Consider the following 26,290-nt stretch of genomic DNA (forward strand, 5'->3'; position numbering starts at 1 on the left):
TGCCTCATAAACACAAGGTCCCAAGTTCAATCCCGGGTACCCACCCCACCGCCACCCCCAATTGCTGTAAGCCACAGGCAAGAATATTTATAAGTCTGGCTGGTTATCTTTGTATGTTCAGTGAAAAAACAGCAAAGCATAAAGGAAAAAATTACCCAAAATCTTGCTGTTTCAATTAATATTTTGGTGTATAATTATGGTATTTTCATATAAAAATGAACATGCTGTTTTTGGTAGTCTGTTTAAACATAGGTTCATGTTACATAGTTTTAATTGGCCTGTTTTCTTCAACACTGGTACTCACCGCCAGGGAGCATGTTAAATGTGAGTTGTATGAAGATTAGTTAAGATTTCCCTCCCTCTTCTATAGGAAATTCAACAGTAGAACTATTGCAGTTCACATCTTTCCTGGTTGAGCTACACTGCCTTAGGTGCTCTATATTTATTCTTAGATAATAGAGATCTCAGCTAGGTGTTAACCAGCTATAGTCCTCCTTAACACAATATAACTTTAGTAGAACTTCTAATTTTGCTATGGACACTTTAGAGGCTAATTAATCTTGAGTGTATATACTGCTTTCCTGTTTTTAGAAGGAATTTGTGATAGCTTAAAAATCAATTTAACAAAACATACTACACCCAGACCTCAGCAATAAAGAGAAGGCAGGACAGCCTTTAGGGTCACTGATAACTTTACAAACACAAATAATATTAAATAAAGGTAGATAACCAAACCCAGCTAATAATATTAATTCCCAAAATAGTTCTTTAAAATGATTTGAGAATCATTCAGGGTGTCCTCAAGAACCTTTCAGGAGGTCTATGAGGTCAAAACTATTTTCATAATAGCAAGGCACATTTACTTTTATTGCTCTTATTCTGTTATAAATAAGAGGAATTTTCCAGAGGCTACATGAATTACAGTAGTGCAGCTTACTAACTGCAGAGGCAGAAATGAGAATCTGTCCTTTTCTATTGTGACATTAAAGAAATTTACAAATGGTAAAAGTGACACTGTTGGCTGTTTTTTTTCAGAAAATTTTTTTTGGTACCAGGGATCAAACCTCTAGTCCTTGTGCCTGTGCAGCAGACAGTGAAACCACTGAGCTAAATCCCCGGCCCTTCAAAAAATATTTTTATTAACATTTATGTTAATATATAGTGGGTCTTTTTTTTTTAAATGAGTATTTTTGAAATATTACTTTTAATTTCTAAACATGGGAAGTACAGCAGTAAAACCCATAGACAAGTCTATGGGTCCTGAGAAACTATAGGGTAAATAGAGCAATCTGAGAGGCTGTATCATAAACCCAAACCCTAGGCAACAGTTTGTCTTCCTGTGTTGGACTTTCAGAGCAACTCCTTACAATGTTTTAATTTCTAGGTCGGTATCTCTTCTTGAATGCAATTGCAAATCAGCTGCGGTACCCAAATAGCCACACTCACTACTTCAGCTGCACCATGCTGTACCTTTTTGCAGAGGCCAACACTGAAGCTATCCAGGAACAGATCACAAGGTAAGAGTTTATTTTTCAAATTCATCAAAAACGGTTACTCTATGGGCTGAAGATTTAGCTCAGTGGTTTCGCCGCCTGCTGCGCAAGCGCAAAGACCCTAGTTTGATCCCAGGTACCAAAAAAAAAAATGATTATCCTATACCGGGGTGGCAAACTTACGGCACAACTTATGGCATTGGACCACAGCAGGCTAAATTTGTATCATTGAAAGCTCCAAAAAGTTCACCATCACTGCCCTATACCATTCATTTTGAATTCTTAAAACAGTTCTTTGGGCTGGGTATTTAGCTCAGTGGTCCCGCCACCTGCCTCGCAAGTGCAAGGTCCTGAGTTCAATCCCCAGTACCAAAAAAAAAAAAAAAATTAGGAAGAGTTCTTTCTATGCGTTGTTTGGTAATGCTGTGTGGAGTATGGGACACAGTTGTGTACAAAATAGAGATGTTTCCTCCTAATACTTAGTTACAAGTACAGAATCATAAGCTGTAATCATTGTTGTAACTATTTGTTTTTGTGACACCGGAGACCAGAACAGCTTACATTAACTGACAGCTTCTCTCTGAGGTGGTGGCAGCGGCAGTAGCTGATGCCATCCCTGTATACACCCCCCCACCAATTTTGCCTTACTGGGGATTGAACCCCCAGGGCCTTTGCACTGGGTCAGGCACAAGTGCACACATAAGTGTGCACCACCAACCCCTTTTAAATTTTGAGACAAGGTCTTGCTAAATCCCCAGGTTGGGCTCAAACTTTTGACCCCCTCCTGTCTCAAGCCCTCTAAGTGCTGGGATTATAAGCATGTGCATCCTCACCTTTACTCTGAACAGCTTTCAGATACTCATACCCTTTGTCAATAGTGAACCTTTGGGCTCGGCCAGGATTCATACTTACATATTCTAACCAGAATCCACATGCATTAACCATGCTATCTGTATTACAGAGATTAATTCACTTTTTGTAAAGGTAAGCACTTTTTAAAGTGCCCTAATAGTCAAGAAAAAGGGGGGAAAGGTAAAGGAGCTGTGGTCATCAGTTTGTTTCTTTGTGTGTTAATTAACCCTTTCTTTCTTTCTCCAGGGTTCTCTTGGAACGGTTGATTGTAAATAGGCCACATCCTTGGGGTCTTCTTATTACTTTCATTGAGCTGATTAAAAATCCAGCATTTAAGTTCTGGAACCATGAGTTTGTACACTGTGCCCCAGAAATTGAAAAGTGAGTCAAAAGTAACTTTTTAATTATTGAGCAGTGAAACACAAGATTGAGCATGAGTTAATATCTTGTTTGGTTCTATTATTTAGAAGATACTGCTCTAAACCTTGTTCATGAGTACATTTGTAATTGTCTCCATTCTTTAGGTTATTCCAGTCGGTTGCACAGTGCTGCATGGGACAGAAGCAGGCACAGCAAGTAATGGAAGGGACAGGTGCCAGTTAGATGACCTGTATCTCCACTGTAAAGGTGTCAGCCTTGCAGTCCCACTGCACCAAGTTCATAAACTGAAGAATCCTTTCAACTTCCTGACTTTCCCAGCCCTTTGGTTCTCGGGTGTCTGTCCCACTTACTGTTGGGGTCAGCCTCCCGTTTAGGTGGGCACGTTCCAAAGTTTAAATGCATTTTTTTGACTCTTGGCCAAAATTTAGAACATGCTGTGAATATCACTTTGAATTGTGTAAATATATGAAAAAGAAAACCTTTGTCTGGAAATTGAGTCTGTACAAAATGTATTCGAGGCAAGTACATAGAGGCACCTGGTGCCATGCACTTGTCTGGGGGCACAGCTCCCTGTCTTCTGACATTCTCAGTGTCACAAAGGATAGCAAAAAACAGTTTAAATATTGTGCAAGGTATTTTTTAATGTAAAGGACCTTAAAAATCCTTAAATTATTAAAAATGTGAATGCGTTGGAACATGGGAAGGGCTCACATTGAGATCCCACAGGGCTTTGCTTACCTTTTCCCAAAGCTGATCTAAAGGTGCCCACTTTCTGATCCTGCTGGAAAATCTGCACCTTGGTTCCAAACCAGGCTTAAAGCTCCCCCATCACTCATGCTACTTGGAAACTAGAGAAAGGAAAAAAATCTTACACGTCTCCCATATCACTCTGCTTGTGCCATACAGCCAATGTTAAACAGAAAAGTCAACCAGACCAATACAGTCCCTTTTGTAAGGATTTAAACGTTTCATGAGTGTATTGGTCCCTGTTTTATTTTGTGGCTTTTGTGGTTTCCACACTTACATGTGAAGTCAGATGTGCATGTGAGTCCATCATGCCTTTTCTCGGTAGCAGCAGCCAGTGCTGGTGAAGGAAAGTGGACAGCCGAGTTGCAGAGAGCCCAGGACCACTGGGAGACCCACTTCAGGCTAAACCACACTTTCCCACTAAGTCAGCAGTGTTTAAACAAGGAAATTACTTTTATATAGTATTTCGACAACAAACCCCACTATGGGTTTTCTATGGTCATACTGGATTTAAAGACACCAGCCAATAATTTTTCTTTTAAAATAGGTATTAAAGCTTAATCTCAGTTATAATTTACCATTACTTTTTTTGGCACTGGGGATCGAACTTGGGTTCTTGCACTTGCGCAGCAGGCGACAAAACCACTGAGCTAAATCCCCAGCCCTAATTTACCATTACCTTTGATGGTAGTCAGGTTTTATGGCTAGGGAGGACAAGGTTTCAAAATTAAACAATTTCATATGCGTGAGGTTTGAATGTCCTTAGTGTCTTTGGGTTTCTTCTTGAATGGTAACTGTGCCACCCAGTGCAAACTTCAGAGTGATTAGACAACCGAAGCTACAAGTACAGCAACCAGTGACTCCAACCCAGTGCTGATTATGTAGCCTTTTCTTTCCAGGAAATGGAGGCTTCTCTCAAAACAGACTCAGGTTTGAACCATGTCTTCACCCAGAGCCCATGCTATTAATACCTGGCTATAGAAGAACACCACAGCTATAAAAGCTCTTGTTCTTGGGGCCTGGGATTTAGCTCAGTAGCACTGTGCCTGCCCCAAAAGCACAAAGTTCTGAGTTTGATCCCCAGTACCTCCCCACCCCTCAAAGCTCTTGTTCTTGCTGACCATGATGACACATGCCTAGAGCCCCAGCACTCAGGATGAAGCAGGCAGAAAGCTCATAAGCTGGAGGTCAGCCCATATTACATGCCCCCTAAGGTCACTTTAAATAACAACTAGCAGCGATGCCCAAGTCTGCTGACTAGCTTTACTTTAATCACCCTCACTTTAGAGTTAACACCATTGCTACTTTCCCTTTTGGTATTTAATAAAAGCAAAAGGTCCAGACTTTCCTTTTTCAGCAGCTTAGGATGATGTTCTTACTGCTTTTCCTTCAGGCAGCAAGAACTAACTTGTCAATGCCAACAACTGATGTAAGATCATCTTCTGTCCATAGCGAACCTGTAAGGCCTGCTGTTCCCTCCAGCTGAGTTTGGCATAGGCCTCCTTGTTACTGAGGATATCTTGCTCAGTTTTTAAGTCTGTGGTGTAGGTCTGTAAGGTCAAAAGAACACTGTCTCGAAGCAGCTGTCTCCACGATGCTTTGAGTTTCGGGATACTGGTGATGGTCAAGCTGTTCTCTTCCCTTTCATTCTTTCCCCATACATCCCAGTTCTTAAAAGCTCTGAACTCCTCAGCAGGCATACACAGTACCTAGAAGCAAACATGGGGCCCTTCATCATGATGGGCTTAGCTGTGATTTCTGAAGATTCAGAGACACCACCACCCCCTTGGGAGCGTCAAGATGTCCTCCGCATCTCCCCATTCCTCTCTCACCTACCTTTATTTCATTCTAGTTCATCTATCAGCATCACACAGCCGTTCACAGCCCTTACCTTGAGTGTGGTGGTCAGCTCCTCTTCAGTCAGCACCTCCTCACGTCCAATCACGAATGCCCCCTCTTCCCCTACCATCTCCATTTTGCATAAGAAATCCCAGCGCTCAAATAGGAGGAGCCTTTCAGCTTCCTCTTTCACTCCTATAAAGTGACAGGGAAAATTTCAGTATACTTGAGGGCTCGTTTCCAAGAAGCTAACTGCTATTCAGCAGAGCTATTGCAACCAAAAGTCAAAGACTGGGTTGGGAAACTCACCCTGTAAGGCTGCTTCACGAACAGTCACCATCTGAATGTCAGCTGTGTCATCTGTGTTGTGAGGATATGGCTCAACAAAACCATACATATGAATCAGCTGCCAATTAGCCATTTGCCCATAAGTGTTGAAAATCTCATGGCCTTTAGGAATGGACCGAGTAGCCACCATCCGAAGGTAATCCTGGGATGAAAGGGAGAAGCTGGGGCCACACTTCCCAGGCCATTCCTGGCAGGATGGCTGCCTTAGGAAAAGCTTTCCACAGGTGTATTCAGCCACGAGACTCGTGCTACATCTATACTGTTCTATCTTTAGTTCCTGTCAGACATTGTGCTGTAGAACAAAAGGGGTTAGCTTCAGGTACTAACTAGGTCCATCTCTGCTCAGTCATGTTAGCACTTTAAAAGCCCATAGCTTTTTAAGAAGAGCAATAGGAGCAAAGCCCAGATAAGAGGATGGGCCTGGGATTTACCTCAGTGGTTCTGCCACCTGCCTCACATGCATAAGGTCCCAAGTTCTATCCCCGGTACCAAAAATTTAAAAATACAGTAAGGATTAAGTTGGGTATGGTGGCACATGCCTATTATCCCAGCACTTGGGAGGATGAGGCAGGAGGACCCCAAGTTTCAGTCTAGCCTGGACAATTTAAGAACATTGTCTTTATTTTTGTTTTTGGTACCAGGGTGAACTGAGGACCTTGTGCTTGCAAGGCAGACACCAGAACCACTGACCTCAATCCCCAGCCTGGAACATTGTCTTTAAAAGGCGCTATGGATGCAGCTCAGTGAGAAAGCTGGGTTCGGTCTCCACTACCTCCCCATGATGCAAGGATTAAGAAATTAATGGCTACGCTAATTTTTAATACCATAAATGTATACTTTTCTCACAATTTTCCATACGGAACAGAACCGACAGTCTAAAAACGGTTATCTTAGACCTCTGGTCTTAACATTGCCACACCTTTCTCCTGAAAGGACTGAGACTAGCAGTTCTTTGCTGTTATCCACAGGGCCAGCCAAGTCTTGACACACTCCCCTGTCAGAACAGCTAGTGGGGAATGAAATATGTCTGTGCAAACCACCCAACACAAGTTCCAAAGAAATGATGGTAACAAGTTTGTCACAGGATTGGGCTTTTTTTTGGCGGGGGGAGATAGGGTCTCATTGTGTAGCTCAGGCTGGGCTAGAACTCTCAGCTATCCTCCTGCCTCAGCCCCTCAGAGTGCTGGGATTACAGGTGTGTGCCACCACTTGGGGCAGGCCGCCTCTTTTGAGACAAATCCCACTCTAGCCCAGGGTGACCCTGGACTCTGGGTCCTCCTGCCCTACTAGCATGGACCACCACACCCGGTTCTAGCCTATGTTCAAATGATTTCAGGTAATGTGAATACCAAAAGTACAGGAGGAGCTAACTTCACCTCATTTTTAGAAGTAGGAAAGCGGAGCCCAATGACAACAATGGCTTGACTCAGGTGCCCAGTCATCAAGGCAATAACAAGAACTAGGTGGGATCCACTCACTGCAGAGTACTCTAGATTGGCATTGTGATTGGCTAAGTGGTTTAGTATGTCTGCTGCAGGCACCATCAAAGGGGAGTTTGGCTCCTTTTCCTCCTCTTCTTCCTCCAGGGGTTCCTGAAAGCTGCCAAAGAGAACTTGGCTAAGGCCCAGGCTTAAGTGAAGCACTAGGGTGTACACTCAGCTCCACACCCCAGTCCCTCAATAGAGTTCTAAAAATAAGGGCCGAGTCCTCCGAGCCTTTACTGACTGACCTATAGGCCATCACAAGGGCCACGAGCTGGCGATAGAGTTCCAGGGAGCGGACACTGGGACCGAACAGGTCTGGATGGGCTTCCATGAAGGGCAGCACGATGGCGTAGTACTCGCCGCGGATGTTGACCAGATCCTTGTCCACAGCCTCGGGGACACCGGTGCCCTGCAGCAAGCGCCGCCGCTCCTCCTCAGGCCTGTGGGGACAACCCCGCCCCGCTCCCGTCGCACTCTACCGGTCTGGAGCTTGGGGGCACCCACGCTGGGTGGCTGAGCAGGCTGCTAACCCAAGTGCTCCCCAACCCCTCCCGCGGCGCTCACCAGAACATGGGGTGCTCCAGACGGCCCAGCTCGGGCCAGAGCGCAAAGTAGGGGCTCCAGGGTGAGGCTGGAGCCTGCAGTTCGTGGAGCAGCGCCATCAGCAGCGGCACCCAGCCCGACTGGCTCTGCAGTACGTCTCGCTCTGGGGGACGACACGAGGGTAAGCGTCCCGGGCGACCCGCGGCCAGCCCAAGAATCCAGCCCGCTCGCCCGCGCTCACCTCGCTCCAGGAGGCCGCCGATAGAGCAGGTGTGCGGGGACAAGAGCGCGGCCCGCGGCACCGCGAACAGCAGCTCCCCGGGCTGCACGCTCTCCCGGGCCACCATTCCGTAGCCGGCCACTGTGCCCTGCCTGCTCACTGCCACCTGCGCCAGGGGGGAGTCGGGTCAGAGCGTCGCGCCCGCCGCCCGTGGTCCCCGTCTCCCCGTCCCGCTCACCTTGGGACTCAGCTCCAGCCCCACCCGCCCGCACCAGCTCAGGAAGCCGGCCACCGGGTCGGGTGCCTGCTCGCCACCGCCCGCGGCCCGCGCTGCCTGGGAAGAGGGCGCGCGTGGGGGGCTGGCGGCAGCGCAGGGAGGCCGGCGGGAGGGGCCGAGGGCATGGGCTGGGGGCCCCGGCGCCGGCCGCCCGCTACTAAGCCTTGCGCGCTTGGCCCGAGTCGCCATGCTCCAAGCGCGCTTCCGGCAGCTCTAGCCCCGCCCCTGCAGACCGCACGGGAAGCACGTGGGGCGGCCTCGGCGTCCGCACGGAAGGGGAGGGGTGGCTCCTCCTCCACAGCGTCCTTTTTCACTCTGGTGTTTCTAGTTGGCTTTAGAAAACGGTTATTTGAAAAACTCGTGGTCGCTTGCTTCCTCATACCTGGCTCACAACCAGCTGTCACTCTCCCTCCCATTTGTCCCTGAGAGTTGAGACTTCTTGGGTGCAAGTTTGGGTGCGAGGACAAAATTGTTTCCCCCCAGGCTTGGCTGCTGTCCAGTGGGGAGCGCGCCCAGGAGGGCGGCTCGCCGCTTTCCCGATCTCGACCTTCATTACCTATGGTCATCTGACCGCTTCACGCTGTGTTCCCTCAGAGCACTTTGCGTGCTTGGGTCTAGAACAGGCCCCTCTACACACATTTGCTTGTTCGTCCGTCTTTCATCTGCTTACAACCTGGCGTGTTTCATTTCCTCATTAGCTGACACACGGGAAGGACTCATTATGTGTCTAGTAAATGAATAAAGAATGAAACAAATAGTGGTTAAACATGGGGAAATAGCATGTTCGTTCTATTTAAGAAAACAAGGCCCGAATAGAAAGGTTATGGGGAGGGGTTTTGAACCAAACAATGCCCTAGTTGGATCTCTTCTTGGTGCAAATCCTCTGTCCTAAAGCTCGGTTTTCTCAGTTGTGAAACATCTAGTCCGTAGAAGCGGAGTCAGGACTGGTAAGATGAGGTGTGTGACAAGCACCGGAAATGCAGACCTGCCCACCTGCGCCCCCAGCCCCTCTGACACGCAGCAGCCCTCCACAGTCTGCCCCTTCCAAAAGGGCACCACCGCAGTCGCGCTCTTCTTAGTTTATTAGTTTTTCAGCACAGTTAACTTTCTACATTGACAAGGGTTTTTGTTTTACATTTTGTCATCTCAAAATCTAATAACATCAACTACCAGAATACACAAAAGTAGGCTAACTTTGTACAGAGAGGAAAATAATAAACTCCATTGAAAGTTCACCTTGACCAAAGAAGAGACAACCTCTGAGGGAAAACCACAGGCAGGAAGACCCAATATACATATATTTATATAATGTATAGATATTTATATATCTCATCTGAAAGAACACAGCAAAAAAAGGAAAAAAACAGTACTCGCAGTGCTATCTACAGTAAGAGGGGTTAATTCTACCAGCTTTAAAGTCACATTCAATATTCAAAGGAAGCACGTGAGTGAGCAGAACCGGGGCAGACTACACTCCACCAGGGCCTCCGTCTAGCCATTGCTTAACATCATGGAAGGGGTGACACGTGCCAGTGACGTGGATCTGGGTGTCCTCTCAGCCTCAGAACACCCCCCACCCTCTCCCCACCTCCACAGCCCTTCAGTTTTTTCAGCGCTTTCTTCCTGCCATTTGGGGTTTTGTGATAGTTGATTTAGGGTCTAAGACAACTGGCTCTGGTTTCTGGCTGTCAGGGACAGAAATAAATGGCACAGTCCTGGGCTTAGGTGGCAGGAGGGGGCTGGGGTGTGTGAAGCCTTTCTCCCCTACCTGGCCCTGTTCACTTCAAGAACCTTCAGCCCCCGCCCCAGGACTCAATGAGCCCCAGCCATGGCCCCTCTAGCAGCCTAGCTGCTGCCCAGGGCTGGTCCCTCCTGGGAAACTGACCCCCTCAGTGCTGCCGCTGCTGAGTGGCCACCCTTTGGAAACCCAGGCAACTAGGTCTACAGGAGTTTTCAGCTATCCTGCCTCTGGCCCCCTGCTGATTTCATAGCAGTCACCCTGAAGTCCTCAGAGGTACACGTGTTATCCAAGAGCAACCCCAGCCTTTCCCTCTGCCCCCAGCCAAGTCACTAGGGAGAGAGGACCAAATGACTTCTGCCTCAGGGAGACCTTGGCTCAGAATGGGACAGGGCCAAGAGGAGGCCGAATGTGTGGTTCTATCTTCAGCCCCCACCTGCCCAGCTCCACAGCACCAGCCAGCCCACAGTGCACCAGAACAACAGCTGTGAACTGTGGCTACAGTGCAGGTGGCCATCACCTATGCTACCCATCAGAACCCCATGTGCTTGGGGGGTTGAAGGGACAGACAGGGTCTTCGGTGCCCCAGCTGCTATCTCCAGGTTTCTGCATCAGGGTTGGAGCCCAGCAACAATCATCTCAAAACCCCATCCATCTTCCCCCTCCTGCCAAGGGCTTTAATTTGGGGGTGATCCTGGCCCAGGAAGGACTCCAGCTCTTTCCTTAGCCACCCCTCCTGCCCTGCCCAAGGTGGCCATAACTGTGCCTGGGCCGTGGGGCTGGACGAGAGGGGCCAAGGCAGTCAACACCGTGAAGGAGATGGGTGGGGGAGCCCCTCAAACCATCTGAAGACTGTTCTGCTGCAGCACCCAAGGTGGATCCCTCATTTTTTTTTTAAACGAAAAGAGAAGTGACTCCAATTCCTCCTGTTCACCCTCACAAAAATAAAGGGAAAATGAGCTGGCACAGGGATGGCAGTGGGGCCTTGATGTGGGCGGGAGGGCAGGTGAGCATCCTGGGCAGGACCAAGGGCTTCAGCAGGACACCTCCATGGTGTGGTTGACCTGGCCCAGCCCCTCGCTGCTCTCCAAGTGGGTGCAGGGCTGCGGGCGGCTGCCATCCACAGAGCTGGCACTGGTAAGAGATGCGGTGCGGGAGCGTGCCAGGCGGGTCATGCTGGCAGAGGGCACTGTGGGCAGAAAAGGAATGGGTGTGAGGACTGGCAGGTAGGGCCTGGCACTGGCAGGTGGGCAAAGGATAAAGCAAGCAAAGCGGCCAACGAAACCAATCTTCCAGAGACACAAGGCCCAGCCCAAGCCAGGGCACCGCGTTGGCTCCATCAAGCCCGAGGCATGCAGGGCCTGTGCTGGCCAGGCAGCCCCAAGCTGGCGCAGGGCTGTGCTATTCCCAGCATGGCCTCCCACAAGAGGATGACAGGGTGGGGAAGCAGCACTGCTCTTGGTGTCATGGGCACAAGCTGCCCTCAATCCCATTTCAGCCCTTTTAGAGTTTTGCAGGTGAGCTGTGTGGTGCAAACTCTACTCTCCTGAACTAACCTGTCCACCAGTTTGGCCAGGCCAGGGCCAAGCCTGACTGCCCAGAAGGCATCCGAGGAGCTTGTGCTTCCAACTCCCAGAGCTCTAGGAGCCCCTGAGCCCCTGACAACCTAGGAGCAAGACCCAATCTCTAAGACCTAATCTCAAGCCACTCAGCAGGACCAAGTCCCCAGCATTTGAGGAAGAGCAGGAATCCTGTGGGCTTTTGAGTTGAGCAGGACACAAGAAGTTTCAAAACCATAGCAAGATGCATCCTGGCTGCAGCACTGCACAGAGAAGGAGCAGGGCAGAGGCTGGAAGGGGCAACCATGCATTGGGAGAGGGGTCTCAGGGCTACCTGCTCCTCCACTCAGCCTTCGGTCCTTCAAGTATGCAACTGAGAGAGAAGACAGAGCCAGAGTGGCGGGGGCAGGGAGACACAGAACACAGTGAAGATCTTGGCCAGGTGAGGCAGGGACATTGAGATGGGCCAGAGATGAGTGGACAAGCAGAGAGAGGGCCTGGTAGGGCCGAGCCTCAGGAGCCCACGCCTGCCCACCCACCCAAGGACCCTCTGGAGGGACTGATCTCACTATGACCCAGGGAGCCCTGCCAGCAGGATGGGGGCTCTCATCTCACCTGCCGTCCACAACCCAGGCTCATGTCAGCAGGCCCTCTTGGGCCTCTTGGGTCCTCAGGATTCTGCAGGGCCTCAGTCTCCCAAACGCAGAATCCCTCCTAACTACGGGGCTACCTGGTGCATCTCCCCCAGGGCCCTGAGAATGTACCCCAGCACCTGGCAAGTTCTGCTTATCTGTCATTTCACAAATGTTCACAAATTCTTGTGAGTGCAGGGCCTGGCTGGAGAGCCTGCCAGGCCACCCTGCCAGCCTGGGCCCCTCTGCCCTACACCTGGTGCAGAGGCTGGCAGGCCCCTGGGCTGGAGGAGCTCCTTTCCTGCTGTGTTCCCCAGCTCCGCACACCTTCCTCCCAAGGAGACTGAGGGGAAAAACATTCACGAACAGGAAGTTTGCTTCCCAGCAATAGAGGAACTGGAGAAGCAGCAGTGTGTTGGGAGGGGACCAGGGGCCAAGGGGGTACACAGGAGCCACCAGAGCTATTTGTTGGGGGACTGAAGGACAGACCCTGGGGTCTCACCATCCCTACCAAGGGGGAACTTGGGGAGTGGAGGACAGGGAGCAGGTCCCACCCCAGGGCTCATGTCCTCAGGGCTTCAGGTTTGCCTCCCTTACATTCTGCTGCCTGTGGCTGGCTCTCCTAACACCATATAGTCTCACTTGCTTTTTCTGGTCCCCACACCTCAAGCTTACACCTATGATGCCCCTAGATGTCACCCACCACCTGTGACAAAGAGTCTCTTAGGGTCCCTGGGCCCAGCTGCACCAATAGTCCCTGCAGAGTGGGTGGCTCGCCTTATCATGCTCCCTGGCAGGACCCAGCCCAGGCCCTGGACCCCTGGGTTTGGGAGAAGATTCTTCCCAACAGGCCCAGCCCTGCCCTCAGAACAGTGCCCTGAGGCCTCCACATGGGCATGGGAGAGCTGGGCCTGGCCTGGGACAACCCCGTGCAGTCGGGCGAGGGGCCCAGGTAACACAGTGCTCATACACCCACAGGTCCTCAGCGCCAGACACTGTGCCAGCCCTGCCAGCCCTAGGGCCCACCCACCAGCTTCCAGGCCAGGGCGAGTAGGGAGTACTCACTGTAGCCCATGCCTTGCAGGAAGTATTTGAAGGCCTCGGTCAGCTTCCCCGGCTGCAGGAGGGTAGGACAGGGATGAGCTCTAATTAGGCAGCCTGGGACTGGTGGAAGGGAAGGGCTCCCTCACCCCACCCCTAGCTCACTCCCACTGGCAGGAGGGCTGAGTCTCACCTGTGTGACCTGAGGGAGTCCCCCGGAATCTGCCATCTACAAAGGAGAGAATGAGGTGAGTGAGCAGATCCCCCACCCTGGACAGGCTCTGTCAGCCAGACGTACTGTGTGCTCCTGCTCCCTGCGGCCAAGCTCACCTTCAGGAAGGTCGTGGAGGTTGGGTCCATTTTGGAGTTGCATTCAACCTGGAGACAAGGAGCCAGTCTCAGCAACACCCCTGCCCCCAAGGCTAAGGCCATGTCTGTGCTCAGAGCAGAGGAAGGGGCAGTGCTGGGGGCAAGTGCGGGCCTAGGGCCTAGAGGAGGCTGCCTTCCCTGGCTTCTTCCTTTCAGGGATCTGCAAGGCTCTGGAAGTCAGTTAGCAGCCCCTAAGGGGCCTGAAACCCTGGGACCCCATTCGCAGATGGGTCTGCAAAAGTTCCAGGGGCCACAGGGGCCGGGCAGCAATGTGAGGTGTAGCCGGAGACCTGGGCCAGCCCATGCCCCTGGTGCTGCCTGACTCTGGAAGGTACAGTATTTTCTGGGCACTCCTGGTCCTGAGGGACACCCACCCCCAGGCTGCCTGCTGCCAGAGCGCCAACAGGAGGGCTGACATACAGTGCCAACATCCCAGGGTATGTGGGGGGCACGGGGAAGAATGAATCCATTTCATGCAAGTTGAATTTTAGAAGAAAGATCTGAGGCTCTGGGCCCTAAGTGTGTAGAGACTCAGGTTCGGGGCTGCACTAGTGGGGAAGTAGGGGGCACATCAGGCAGCGGCTCCAGCTCCTTCCTCTTAGGCCCCTCTCCGAAGGATGGCAGATGGCAGGGAAGTGGACGGGAAGCCCGCCATCTGGTGATTGCCCCTGAGGCCACCTTGGGCTGCATCAAGAGTTGGCCTTGCTGGCCAGGATCCCCCAGCATCCATGCCCATCGCACACTCACCACCCCATCCTCAGCAGGTGCGTTGTCCCCAACCACCAGCATCACCGGGCAGCTGCAGACAGAGGGAAAGGGCTGTTTGGCCTGGGCGAGGGGCAGGGCCAGGGTCCCTGGAGGGCCATGGTCACTCACCGGAGCGTCTTGGCATTGGGCACTGTCCCAGGCCGGTTAATGTCCAGGTCTCTTCGGCTACAGGGAGAGCAGAGGCAAAGGTGAGCATCTCAGAACTGGATGAGGGGATCCCTGAGCCCACCATGGCCAAGTGGTCAACAGTCAGGTAAGTGTGGGCCTGCTCTGCAGGAACAGTGGCTGTCAGGGCTTTCCTCACTCCGGACTTCTTTCCAGACCCCTGGCTCCTGTCGGCAGGCTCTGGACCGTGTACCACCCTTTCTGTCTCAGGAATTTGTTCCTGGCCTGGCTGCTGGACACTACAGAAAGCGGGGCCTAAGCCCTCACTCTATTGTATGCCACACAGCAAGAGCTTGCACCTGGGTCTCTCATTCTCTATTGTTTTTCCAGCAGGTGCTTAATTGGTATTTGCAAAAGAAAAGGAAGGCAGGCAATGGGGGGTCTGCTCACCCAGATACCCCACAAAGGACCACAAAGCACAGCTAGAAAACCACAACCTCAGGAGGTTCACAAGTTCGAGTCCAACCTGGCAACTTAAGGAGACCCGGCCTCAAAATAAATTTTTTTTTAAAAGGACCGGGGATATAGCTTAGTGCAAAGCCCCTGGATTCAATACCCAGTACAACAACAAAAATAACAACAACAAAGGAAAACCACAACCTCACCGACACCCTCCCATTTCACAGAGGTCAGCACCACTGCTCCATGTTGCTGGGGTCGGAGTGTCACTAACATCTCGCAGTGCTCCCAGCCAGCAGGAGGGGAACTGGTAGAGCCCAAGGGCCAGGGTCCAAAGCCGTGCTACCTGCTGCCCCCAGGAGGCTGTGACTCTGGGCAGGAAGCCACCCCTCTCCCGGGATCCATACGTGCTCATCTACAAACCCCACACACACCTGTTGTACATGTTCCAGAAGAGCTGCAGGTTGGCCTGGTTCACCACATTCCCGATCTGCTGCCGGTAGCTCTGCACCAGCTCCGTGTTGTTCACCAGCTCCTCCTGGGCCCAGGCGTGGAGGGGAGCACACAGACAGAGAGAGACTCAGGAGGACAGGCAGGCATCATCTCCAGAGCAGCCTTTGCCCCACTCCCAGTGGGACAGCAGGGGGAGGGCTGGGAAGACGGGGCCTCTCAAGGGTGACAACAGGCCTAGGCCAAGCCACCAGGGCCTCCTCCTCCAGGTCGGGGCTGGGAACAGCCAGGGCCCAGCTCTACAGGAGTCCTGCCCCTTACCTGGCTGAAGAGGTGGGAGAGCACCGTGTCTGGCAAAGTGCTGGTCAGGCCAGAGAGCTGCGAGAGGGGGAGCCCAGTGTAAGCAGCGCCCCTCACAGCACCCTCTGCCCCAGGCACCCCAAGCTCACCTTGGTGGCAGCCCAGTCAATCCAGCCTTTGCCATTGGGGTCGATGTTCATGAGCACCAGCCCCTCCACCAGGTCAGGGAAGATGAGCTGCAGGGAGAGGGGAGAGGGGAGAGGGTGGGAGGGATGGGGGGAGGGAGCCCCTTCTGCCCACCTAGAAAGTGGGCTGTGAAGCTGCAGCCCTGCCTGTCTCCAAGGTGGCCGGAAAGGTCAGAGGAGGTAGAATGGCTCTGTAAGGCCCTGAGAAGCCACAGATGAGCCAACTGGGCCACTGGGGCCAGGCGCCTGCTGATCCTTTCAGCCTGAACCCCTAAGCACTCTCTGACTTATTTAGAACCTATGATTCTATCGCCATTCTCTTCCCTTTTAATATACAAACATATATGTGCACATATTTCTGCAGTGCTAGGGATGGAACACAGGGTCAGGCATACACTAGGCAATTGCTTTACTACTGAGCTACATCCCCAGCACCTTCTGATTTAGTTTTGAAAAGGTTCTTACAAAAGTGAGTATTAAACATACCAAACCTTAAACATGTTTTCCTTTGCTTATACAGAAAATGAAGGCAACTTGACTTTTTTTTTTTTTTCAAGCACTGGGGACTGAGCTATATTCCCAGTCCTTTTTATTTATTTATTTTTTGGTATCGGGGATTGAACTCAGGACCTTGCATGCTAAGGCAGGCGAGGTGCCACTGAGCTACATCCCTGGCTTCAGTCCTTTTTAAATTTTGAGACAAGGTCCCACTAAGTTGCTAAGCTGCCTGGGCTAGGTTCAAATTTTCAATCTTCCTGCCTAAGCTTCCCAGAGCTCTGGGATTACAGGTATGCACCACCATGCCTGGCTGTTTTTCAAGTTAATTCCCTTGAAGGGTAAAAAGGAGAAAGGTTTTCTAATAAGTGAAGAGGATGTGGGGTGGGGTGGGAGGATAGGGAAGGAAGAAGGATAGTGCTACAGGAGCTCCTGGGACTGCGCTGGGGCTTGGGGGAGGGACGGGAGGAGACTCACTGCAAACTTGGCCAGCACATAGGCTCCGGCTCCCACTCCGATGCCAATAATGTACTTGAACCTGGTGTAGATAGAGCACTGCTGGTCACTCTAGGGCCAGGGTGCCGTTTCCCCCAAAAGCCATCCAGAGCAGGCCCCTCCCACTGCCCACAGCCCTCCCTGATGGCTCTGCAGTGGCAGTGGGCACCTCTTGGTCCCCAGCACAGGGCCAGGGCCAGGGCCAGGAGGGGACTCACCCAAAGTGCTGTACCACGCTGGGGAGCATGGCAGCCAGCTGCTCCATGGAGGGGAACTGGTACCTGCAGGCAGAGCAGGAGGTCAGGGTGCTGTGCAGCCTGGGGTTTGGAGCTGGGGAGGCAGGGGGATTCTGGGGGTACCTACCCTTGAGGAAACTGCGACGCCCCCACCTGCTGTCCGGGGGCATCCACGTGGCACACCACAAAGTGCTTGGTGATCTCCTGCATGTCCTCGAAGTTGAAGAAGGTGTTGAAACACAGCTTGTCTGCAAAGACACACACCTCAGCCAGCCTCGCAGAGGAGGGGAGGAAAGGGGGAAGGTGGGGGGCCTACGGGGCAGGGCAGGAGTGATCACCCAGTGGTCAGTGGGAAAACCAAGGCCAGAGGGCTTAGGCCACAGGGCTAAGTGTGAGCAGGGCTGGACGGCACTCTGTGGCAGAGAAGGGAGTGCTGAGTGCTGCCAGGCTGCACTTACGGTTTAGGCCCACGTCATGGTAGGTGAAGATGGCTGGGCGGTTGCCCTTGGGGGAGCCGCGGATCACCACGTGGAGAAGCCCATAAGGCGTCTCAATGTCATGTTCCTGGAGGGTACAGACAGCGCTGGACTCTTGGCAGCCTCCACTCCTGGCTCTTCTGAGGAACCAGGCAGTGGGGCAGAGATCACTCAGCAGCCCACAGAGCAGACAGGCCAGATGGAGCCCCTTTCTCAGGGGTCTCCAGCACAGGGACAATGTGAACTCCATAGAAAGTCCAGGTCCCTCTGCAAACCAGCCACTGTGCTGCCACTGCCCAGTGGTCCAGGGAGGCCCCAGGCCCGCCCCCATGCAGAGCCCTCAAGGGTTCTCTGACACTGAAGGGCAATAGTCTCAGCAGCCCTGCCTGAAATCCTCACCAGCAGCCCATGCTGGCCTAGCCCCAGGCCCTGCCCCTGCCCCACACCCCTCCCAGGTTTCCACCCCAGCTCTTAATTGTACCCTGCCTTCTACCTCAGTGCCCTTCCCTGTGACCCAAGCATCCCCTAGGCCTCTAGGAAGGGTGGAGTTGGATCACTCCACCACTTCCAAGCCTTCTGCAGGGTCTGCTCAGGGGTCTTCCTGAGTTTATGCCCTTTGTTTTGCTTCTCAGGGTCATTAGTTGTTTAGGCAGCCTTGTCTTTGCTCCTTCTTCTGTGTGACTCTGTGCCTCAGCCTCTTCATGGGGAACCACCTCATAGGGATTTGGTGACAGCTTCAGCATCAGCCCTGGTAGAGAGCCCTGAGCCTCAGGGAGATGCCCTGCTGCTGGCTGGTGCCTTTGGAAGAGGGTAATTCTGGACACTCAATGAGGAAACTCAAGAGGGTCAGCAGAGCTGAGTAAATGGCCCATCCTGCCCTATGGAGAGCCCTGGGACCACAGTGGGAGCCCAAAGAGTTGAAGGTGCCCCTGGGGTGAGAGGCAGGAAGGAAAGAGCCAGTGGCTGAGAGGAGACTGTGCACCAGGTTCCCACATGTTCACCGAGGGAGAAGGACCCCAGCCCCCACTTTCAGAGGGGAAGGTATGGGTGGGGAGGACAGTTTCTCAGGGACTAGCTTTCTTGGGTCTGGTCTCAGAGCACCACTGTCCAGAATTGTGCCTCTAGTAGAAAGTAATAAGGTGGTGCCCACCCCAGGAGACACAATCTGCTGGAGGTCTGATCCCTGGGGTCCACCAGGTGGTCCCAGGCCTGCCCTCCCTGAGGATCCTTCAGCTCAAGGTGCACTTCCTACCTATAGGCCACTGAGTGGGCTCTTTCCATGTGTCCTTTCATTTACTCCTCACATGGACTCAAGCTACTCGGGAGGAAACTGAGGCCCAAAAAGGAAAAGTGACTTCCCTGAGGTCAAGCCCAGAGCAGGTGGGGTAGGGGACTTGCCAGGTGGGCCAGGGCTCCTCAGGGGCCAGGGCTCGGTACTCAGGCTGCATTTTCTGAGGAGGACACCAGTCCCACCCCACAGACCTCTGAGCAGGCAGCCCCACCCACAGAGGCCCACGTCCGCTGGGTGCCTGCCAATCCCATTCCCAGCCACTCCCCTGTTCTCTCAGGCCTGGAGGGAGAGCCAAGGGCTACCACAGTGGGCTTTCTGCACCAGAGGGCAGTTCTCAGGTGAGTCAGCTCTTGCCCTGGGGAACAGAAGTCAGGTCCCAGGGCACCTTCTAAACTCAGACCTCCACCCTCCAGCAGGTGTGATGAGGGGGTACCTGCCCTCCTGCTGAGGAGGCCCCATTTGTCCCCTCCCAGTCCTGATCCAGCTGCCTAGGTCCCCATCTGCAGGAGGCTGTCATCAGCAACAGAGCTGGGTCTGGGCAGTCATGGCAGGCGGGTGGGAGCTTTAGCCAGACAGTCAGTCCATGGGGCCTAGTGGCCTTGGCCTAACCCTGCTAACGATCTTCCGCTTTACTCCATCCTTAGCAGGGAGCTCAGACCCAGCTCAGCCTGATAGCAGTGGAGCATCCTATTCTCCCGGGTACTATGCTGGCCAAGGTGGGGGGCGCCCCAGGACCGCAGCCTGGCGAACCTAAGGCCTCCAACTCCCAGAGCCGAGAGCTTCCATTGGCTCCTGGTGACATCAGAGCCCGGCCCGCCTCCCGGTGGGCACCCACGGGATGCAGTGTGGCAGCCAGGGAGGGGGCTCTGATGTTCCCTCTCAGCTCCTAATGTCTTGCCAGTGACCTTGAGGGCCTGAGGTGGGGGTGGGGATTGGGTAGGGATTGGAAGCTGGACATTGGTGCATGGGGCCAGGGAATGGAGCTGGCACATGAGATTCTTTTCGTCAGCTGCATCAATAATTCAGGGGACAGGGTCTGCATGGGCGGATATGGGCTGATGTCACAGCCTCCATGCAAGGCGACCCCACAGCCTGGGAACCCAGCAGGGTAGGGCAAGGGGGGTGCGCAGGGGCAGGGAAGTTTGTCCTTGCCTCTCCTTCCTTGAGGAAGAACCATTTAGGGCTTGGGTACCTGCTGCTCCTCAGGGGTACAGGAGGCACAGTGACCCCTTGTTTCCCCTTCCCTGCAGAAACCCCTGCCTGAAGGTCCAGACCTCCACTCCTCTGCCGAGCTGGCACCCAAATGCCCTGGGGACATACAAGCAACTCCTAAGGAAGGAAGAGGCTGGGGACACAAATCTGTCCCCTCCCAATCCTGATTCAGCTGCCCCAGTCTCCATCCACAAGAGGCTGCCAATGGCAATCTAGAGCTGCCACCCAAACATCAAGACCATGGGGACAGGACCACAGACCCTGCAGGCATAGCCCTCCCAGGACATGCTGCAGACACAGCCCCAGGCTCACAGAGGACCAGCCCAATGGGCCGAGGTAGTCCCAGCACCCAGGCAGATGCCAGTGGGCACAAGGAAGGCAGAGGACTCGCTGTCAGCAGGGCATGTACACAGGGCCACACAGGCAGAGAGGAGTCAGTGCTTTCATTCTGTTTCCACAGACTGCATCCCTCCCTCAGGATGGACTAGCAGCTGCCCTCAGCTACACGGGTGCTCTAGGTTACCAGGGGACCGGAGCCCTGTGGCCTTGCCTCAGTGACTCCAAGTGAGGGAGAGCGATGGGAGAGTGATGCCCTGTCCTTCCCACAGGTCATAACGATGCCCCATCCTCCTGGCCCCCCTGGCTGCCCCCAGGGCCCTCACTCACCCCATCCCAGCACTCCGGCATCTTGCCGAAGGAGGGGACTCGCCCGGACCGGGAAGAACAAACAAAGGCCTGAGTCACTCGGTTCCAGTGGGAGGGGGCAGCTCAAGCGGGAGACCGTCAGCTCTGGGAAGGAGCTCAGCTCCTGGGCATTTATACACAGCTCCTGGCAGCCAGGTGGCCCCTCCTCCCTGCAGCGTTTCTGAACAGCCACTTGCTCACCCACAGCCCCCACTCCCAGATTGGCTGCTGGGAGACAAACTTGGCTCTGATTGGCTTCCGAGCTCCTCATCACCCAGCCTCTTCCTCCCACCCCAGCAACACATCATCCTGGGGGTCCCAGCCCCTATGTACCGCTGACAACTGCAGCTGCACACAGATACCCCCAGGGTGACAGAAGCTGTGGCCAGGCACACACAGGGGCCTTTCACAGATGTGCATGCCCAATCAGGACAGAGTGGGACACAGAGGCAGGCAGAGCCCTGGATTCATCTCCTGCACGAAGGGCTGAGAGGTCCAGGCCCAGCATGCTGGGCACCAGCCACCAAGCCCAGCTCCCTCACAGGAAGACCCAGGTCACTTATCCTTAAGGAAAGCTGGGAGGTCCCTGCTTCTCCAAGCACCTCTGCTTCAGGGGCCCGCTGCTCTCCCACCTACCTCCCACTCTGTGCATGTTACCCAGGGCTTTCCGAGCTGTCAAAAGTGGGGTGTGTGTCCGAGGGACCTGGGGAGACTGCAGAAGCAGGGGTGTGATGGGGCACACATCAGCTCTGCCCTCCCACCCCTATTCTGCAGCAAGGGGCTGGAGGCCCCTAGAGAGAGGAGGAAGGACAGGGACAGCCTTTGCCTAGCTGACGTGGCTGCCTCCTGCACACCACCCTCCAGCGTGCTGCTTGCCTCCTGGGTCTCTGTGGAGCAGGATGTCTGAGCCACCTCAGGCTCCATGTCCCATCCCCCAGAGAATCAAGGGTCTGGGCGGCAAACTAGCCCAAGCTACGCAGGCAGAACAAGGAGACTGGAGTCATGGTTACCACAGGAGGAGAGGAAATAGGCCAAGGAGGTGAGCAGTGGGAGCTCCAGGCTGAGGGAACAGGACGTCAGGCAGCAGGACGAATGCAAGGCACCCGTGCCCTGATTCTTCTTGTCAGTGAAGGACACACTGCTTGTCCCAGCCTATGCTGCACACCGGCTGGCTGCCCTCGGAAAGGCAACCCTGGGTGCTGGTGACCTGGCAAGCACCTGCCACTGGCACTACCCCTGGCCACATCCTTTACCTGGGCCACCAACCACCTTCCCTGCTCCATCTCTGACCCCTCACTTCAGGGCCTTGAGCAGCATGCTGGGCCCTGTGCCCCTGAAGGCAGCAGGAGTGTAGAATGGGGTGCCCCAGATCTCCCCATCCTGGCCATGCTTCCATCCTGGACCACTGAGGCAGCTCCTCCAAGGAGCAGAGGTCCTGCTACTGTCCCCAGCCAGTCCTGTGCACTCTGTTGGCCTGTCCTTGTCCTTGGACCCAGGTGAGATGCTGACCTGCCCTTCCCCACCCCAAGCTGCAGCCCTGTCCCCATTTGTGCTCAGCTCACTGGCTGCAAATCCACAGACCTGCATCCAACTTCTGCCTGGCCCCTAGCTGGGTCCCTGGGCAACATCTGTAACCTCTGTGCCTCTGGCTTCCCCGATATAAAATAGGTATTGTGCTTTCCTTGCTGAGTTGCTATGGGAATGAGAAAAAACTGCAACAATCACACAGCCCTGACCCTAGATCTCCCCAGCCCTGGAACAGGAGAAACAGGACAACCCACGGGTCTCCCCAGATTGCTGGCCCCTTTCCTGGAGGCTGTGGCCAAGCACAGCTAACTGAGGTTCTGCTAGCTGAATCCTGGTGCCCCTGAAGCTCTGCCACTTCTTTGCTGGGTGACCTTGGACAAGTCAGTCAACCTTTCTGACCCTCTACCTCTGCGAATGGGAGAAGGAGCAGTGCCTGACACACAAGTATTTATAAGGAAAACATACACAGTCTTCATAAACCCAGGAGATAGGATGAGGAAACTGAGGCACAGAGAGGTTAGGCAATTTCCCCACCCAGCTAGTAACACTGGCGTTTCCACCCTAGCATTCCAGGCCTGAGGTCACATTGGGAGCAGCACTTACATGAGATGGGCCACCACGAGCCAGGCTCTACTCAAGCATTTTGTTACCTTATTGTATTTTGTTTTGGTTCAGTGTTTGTTTGTTTTTGCAGTAATGGGAATTGATACCAGGGCCTTCACACTTCCCCAGACGTTTTTTTTTGTACCGGGGATTGAACTCAGGACCTTCCCTTGTGAGGCAGGTGCTGGAACCACTGAGCTAAACCCTCAGCCCTATTTTTGATTTTGAGACAGGGTCTTATTAAATTGCCTAGGTGGGAGGTGAATCATAATCCTCTTGCCTCAGCCTCCCCCAGTGCTGGGATTACACTGCACCCAAGTTCAGTTTGGTTTTTTGAGATAGTCTTCCTATATAGTCCAGACTGGCCTTGAACTCATAATCCTCCCACCTAGCCTCTCCAGTGCTGGAATTACAGACATGTGTCTCCACATCCAGCTTATTTTACCCTCTTATACTTTTCAGAGAAGGCAGGTGAAACGCAGAGAGGTTTGGTGACCTGCTCCATGTTACACAGCTAAGAAACAGAACAAGGAGCCATACCCAAGCAGCCTGGCTCTGACTCCACTTGTCACAGTCACTGGAGTGTCCAAATACTGGGCCACACCCACACCCACGAATGTGTCACTGTACAAATGAGCTGGCTCAGTAGACTGGCCTGTCCTAGAGTCACATGGCCAGGAAGTGGCAGGGCCAAGGGCTAGACTTGGGTCTGTCTGGCCCCTGTGTTTCTCAGCTTTGTTACTTCTCCTCCTGGCAGAGCCCACTGAGGTCAGCAACAGTGACACCACCTCCCGCTGTGAAGTGGGATACAATCCCTGCCAGGCTATGGCCCACATAATAGCCATCTTTGGAGCTGTTTCTTTTATTTTTGGGGGGTACCAGGGATCAAACTTGGGTCCTTGCGCATGTGCAGCAGGCGGCTGAGCTAAATCCTCGGCCCTGGGGCTGTTTCTTTTAAATAAAAACAATAATACAAACAAACAAACAAAAGTCCACACCTGTCTCCATGTAGTATAACTGGAGTGGACAGGGAGTCAGCTTTTCTTTTTGCAGTATAGGATTGTCACTGAGGGCCTCTTACATGCTAGGAGAGTGCTTCCCTCTGAGCTACGCCCAGCCCTTTATTTGAGACTGGCTCTTAGTAAGTTGCTCCAGCTGGGCTTGAACTTGCAAGCCTGAGTAGCTGGGATTACAGGCGTGGACCACCTCGCCTGGCTAGGAGGGAACCTTTTAATACATATTTCCCCTCAACATGCAAAGGGCCTTGAGAATGAGGGTCCCACCTGCCACAGCAGCTGCCTTGGGCACTGTCTGCCTGCTGCTTGGAGGGCTCAGCTGAGAGGCGGCTGCACAGAAGCAGTCGGGATCTGCGTGGCGAGGCCTCCCCTGGGACCCCAAGGCTCGCCTCCACCTCTCCCCATGACAAGGTGAGCGTCAGGCCTGCGCCTTCCACACGTGGGACCAGAGTGACAGGGCAGGGCCTGGCTGCTCCAGGATTTAATGTCATCAGTCCCCTCTTTAGGGCACATTTGCTTATATTCCCAATCTCATTCGGAGCACAGAGGACAAGAAGAGTTGCCTGGATCCTGCTCGGATTTTCAACTGGTCCTTCCTACCAGCTGGCTCCTCACCCAGCCACATCCCTCCCACCTTCTCCTGGCCCCCCAACCAAATCCCATGCCTCTCTTCCAGCCTGGAGCCCCTGTGTTTGGACAGGGCATTCCTGTGGGATCTGAGCACCTGCATGTTGTCTGCCCTGCATCCTCCCCTTGTGTCCTTGAAGAGCACATGACCAGAGACCGACGCACAAGGCCTGATCTTCAAGACTCGTGACCGAAGGACTACACACGTGCCCTGGCCTCATCCTTGCTGGCGAGCTGCTGAGCTACTTGCCAAGGCAGTGCCAGCAGGCGGCCCCACCTCCTGTGTCATCACCTCAGCGGCCTCCAGACCACAGGCTGGCCTTGTCATGGGGCTTGGAGAATGACCCACATCAAGGTTGCCAGTGACAAGGGTAGTAGCCTGGGGTCTACTTTCATCTTTTAGGAGGAAGGATCTGAGCTGTTCAGCATGTTTGGTTGCCTGGTGGAGTTTGGGGAACCCCACAAGACTCCCCTGGTGTCTGGTGTTAGGCGTTTTCTAGCACCTGGAAGTAAACGGTCACTGGGGAACTGAGAAAGAAGAAATGGCTGGACAAGTGAGCCAAAAGGGGAATAAAAACAAAGCTTAAGTTCAGTTTTCATGGAGAATCTGGCATCAAAGTAAAGAGGACATGGTTGTCCTGGCAACTGCTGCCATGGAAACAGGAGCTATTTTGGAGCCAACCTACCTTTCATTGGAGGAAAATGCTGATTCAGGTTATAGCATCCCTCACTCCCTTCTCCATCCCCCTGCCCTCCTCCCCCAGGTCCCCTGTCCCTTTCTGGCTGCCCTGTTCAGGGGCTGGCCAACGGTGGGTCCCACATCTCAGGGGGCTGAGCCTGGACTTACCTTCCAGTCCGTGTCCACAGTGGAGAGGAAGGTGTCAGGGTTCTCCTAAGAGAAGGCAAACAGAGGAGCAAGTGAGGCCCTCACTGGCCTGGGCGGCCCATGGAGGTCAGCCCAGAGCAGACAGCTTTCTGATCCCCAGACTACGTTAATGTTAAGTCGAGTTTACCAAGTGCCAGATATCAGGCTATCCAGTGCTTGGCAGATGAAAAGATTTCCCTTTTACAGGTAGGAAGGGTGAGGCTCAGGCTGAGGCCCCGGGCTACGAAGTGGTGGAATCTCTGTTTCAAATCTGGACTCTTGGTCCCTTTGTTCTCCTGCCCTCATAGATACTTCTGGAGGTCTGACCATCTGGACACAAGGGCAGAGGCAGAGGAAGGAGGGAGGAGGAGGACACGCCCATCACACCCCCAACTGGGATGGGCAAGCTGAGGTGTGCTTGGCATGAAGCCACAAGGAGCTTTTCTAACCTGCATAGTTAGGCACTGCCAGGGCCCAAGGCACTGCCCACTTTGAGTTCTCCAGTCACTTGGACATGTGTGACACTGAGCAGTGTACATCTGTGATTAGTGGCTATCCTACCACTGGACTCCAAGGGCCATGAGGGAGGGACCAAGTCCGACTGTAACATTCCCAGACTGAAATGAACAATCTGCAGGATGGGGGGTGAGATTCAAAATGCACTCAGCTTATGAGGCTGCACAGATGGAGCCTAGCAGCCCTCAGGCTCCCTGCAGCTGGGCCTGACTCTGGGGTGTGACTCAGCTTCTCCACATCTGAATGACCAGGCACCTGATCCAAGTCAGACTCCGGTTGTTTTGGAGGAAGCCTACCAGGAGACCAGCACCCACCCATGTAAGGTGGAGCGTGGGTTGGGTCCACCTTGCTGTCTACCCTGCCTGTCTAGAAGCCTCTCTGCTCCAGTCAGGCAGGCCAAGCAGCCTCTGCATGGGGCATTAGCTACGATTGTCCTTTGTGTTCCTACCCTGGACTC

At 53.5% G+C, this 26,290-nt stretch overlaps 3 protein-coding genes across 32 annotated transcripts in view; 1 reads left to right on the forward strand and 2 right to left on the reverse strand.

The window, feature by feature from the left end:
- Cnot1 (CCR4-NOT transcription complex subunit 1) overlaps positions 1-3,204 on the forward strand; it is an 88,068-nt gene extending 84,864 nt beyond the window's left edge. For all 16 annotated transcript variants that reach the window (XM_087205709.1, XM_087205735.1, XM_087205719.1 and 13 more), the window contains 3 exons: positions 1,385-1,517; positions 2,592-2,726; positions 2,870-3,204. In XM_087205709.1, coding sequence (XP_087061835.1) covers positions 1,385-1,517; positions 2,592-2,726; positions 2,870-2,948 — 347 coding nt within the window. In that variant the 3' untranslated portion in view covers positions 2,949-3,204. The remainder of the gene's footprint in view (positions 1-1,384; positions 1,518-2,591; positions 2,727-2,869) is intronic.
- Positions 3,205-4,722: 1,518 nt separating this feature from the next.
- Positions 4,723-8,504, reverse strand: Setd6 (SET domain containing 6, protein lysine methyltransferase). Of its 3 annotated transcripts, none has more exons than XM_021256969.2 (8): positions 8,146-8,504; positions 7,929-8,073; positions 7,709-7,850; positions 7,390-7,584; positions 7,202-7,259; positions 5,622-5,802; positions 5,365-5,507; positions 4,723-5,182 (listed from the first exon to the last, which is right to left on the reverse strand). In XM_021256969.2, exons 1-8 carry the CDS (start codon positions 8,371-8,373, stop codon positions 4,877-4,879), a joined length of 1,398 nt encoding a protein of 465 aa, XP_021112628.2. In that variant the 5' UTR covers positions 8,374-8,504; the 3' UTR covers positions 4,723-4,876. The 3 variants fall into 3 exon arrangements, with proteins under 3 accessions (XP_021112628.2, XP_087061897.1, XP_004843296.2); XM_087205771.1 differs by having other exon boundaries at positions 7,037-7,259; positions 8,146-8,503; XM_004843239.3 differs by having other exon boundaries at positions 7,139-7,259; positions 8,146-8,502.
- A 744-nt stretch (positions 8,505-9,248) lies between these two features.
- The window catches only part of Ndrg4 (NDRG family member 4), a 40,623-nt gene continuing 23,581 nt past the window's right edge, over positions 9,249-26,290 (reverse strand). For 4 of the 13 annotated variants that reach the window (XM_087205804.1, XM_087205803.1, XM_004843125.4 and 1 more), the window contains exons 3-16: positions 25,300-25,344; positions 17,475-17,580; positions 17,144-17,264; positions 16,999-17,061; positions 16,763-16,823; positions 15,755-15,841; positions 15,627-15,683; positions 15,290-15,393; positions 14,400-14,456; positions 14,271-14,322; positions 13,485-13,532; positions 13,348-13,383; positions 13,179-13,230; positions 9,249-11,111 (exon numbers count right to left, since the gene is read on the reverse strand). In XM_087205804.1, the coding sequence (XP_087061930.1) occupies positions 10,957-11,111; positions 13,179-13,230; positions 13,348-13,383; positions 13,485-13,532; positions 14,271-14,322; positions 14,400-14,456; positions 15,290-15,393; positions 15,627-15,683; positions 15,755-15,841; positions 16,763-16,823; positions 16,999-17,061; positions 17,144-17,264; positions 17,475-17,580; positions 25,300-25,344 (1,044 nt within the window). In that variant the 3' untranslated portion in view covers positions 9,249-10,956. Of the gene's footprint in view, positions 11,112-11,815; positions 11,915-13,178; positions 13,231-13,347; positions 13,384-13,484; positions 13,533-14,270; positions 14,323-14,399; positions 14,457-15,289; positions 15,394-15,626; positions 15,684-15,754; positions 15,842-16,762; positions 16,824-16,998; positions 17,062-17,143; positions 17,265-17,474; positions 17,581-20,661; positions 20,787-25,299; positions 25,345-26,290 lie in introns of those variants that run through there. The other 9 variants (XM_087205798.1, XM_087205793.1, XM_013071592.3 and 6 more) reach the window with 5 other exon arrangements.

The sequence above is a fragment of the Heterocephalus glaber genome, unplaced genomic scaffold, assembly GCF_053883595.1.
Source record: "Heterocephalus glaber isolate CG9 unplaced genomic scaffold, H.glaber_assembly_v1.0 deba00000071, whole genome shotgun sequence".
NCBI lineage: Eukaryota > Metazoa > Chordata > Mammalia > Rodentia > Bathyergidae > Heterocephalus > Heterocephalus glaber.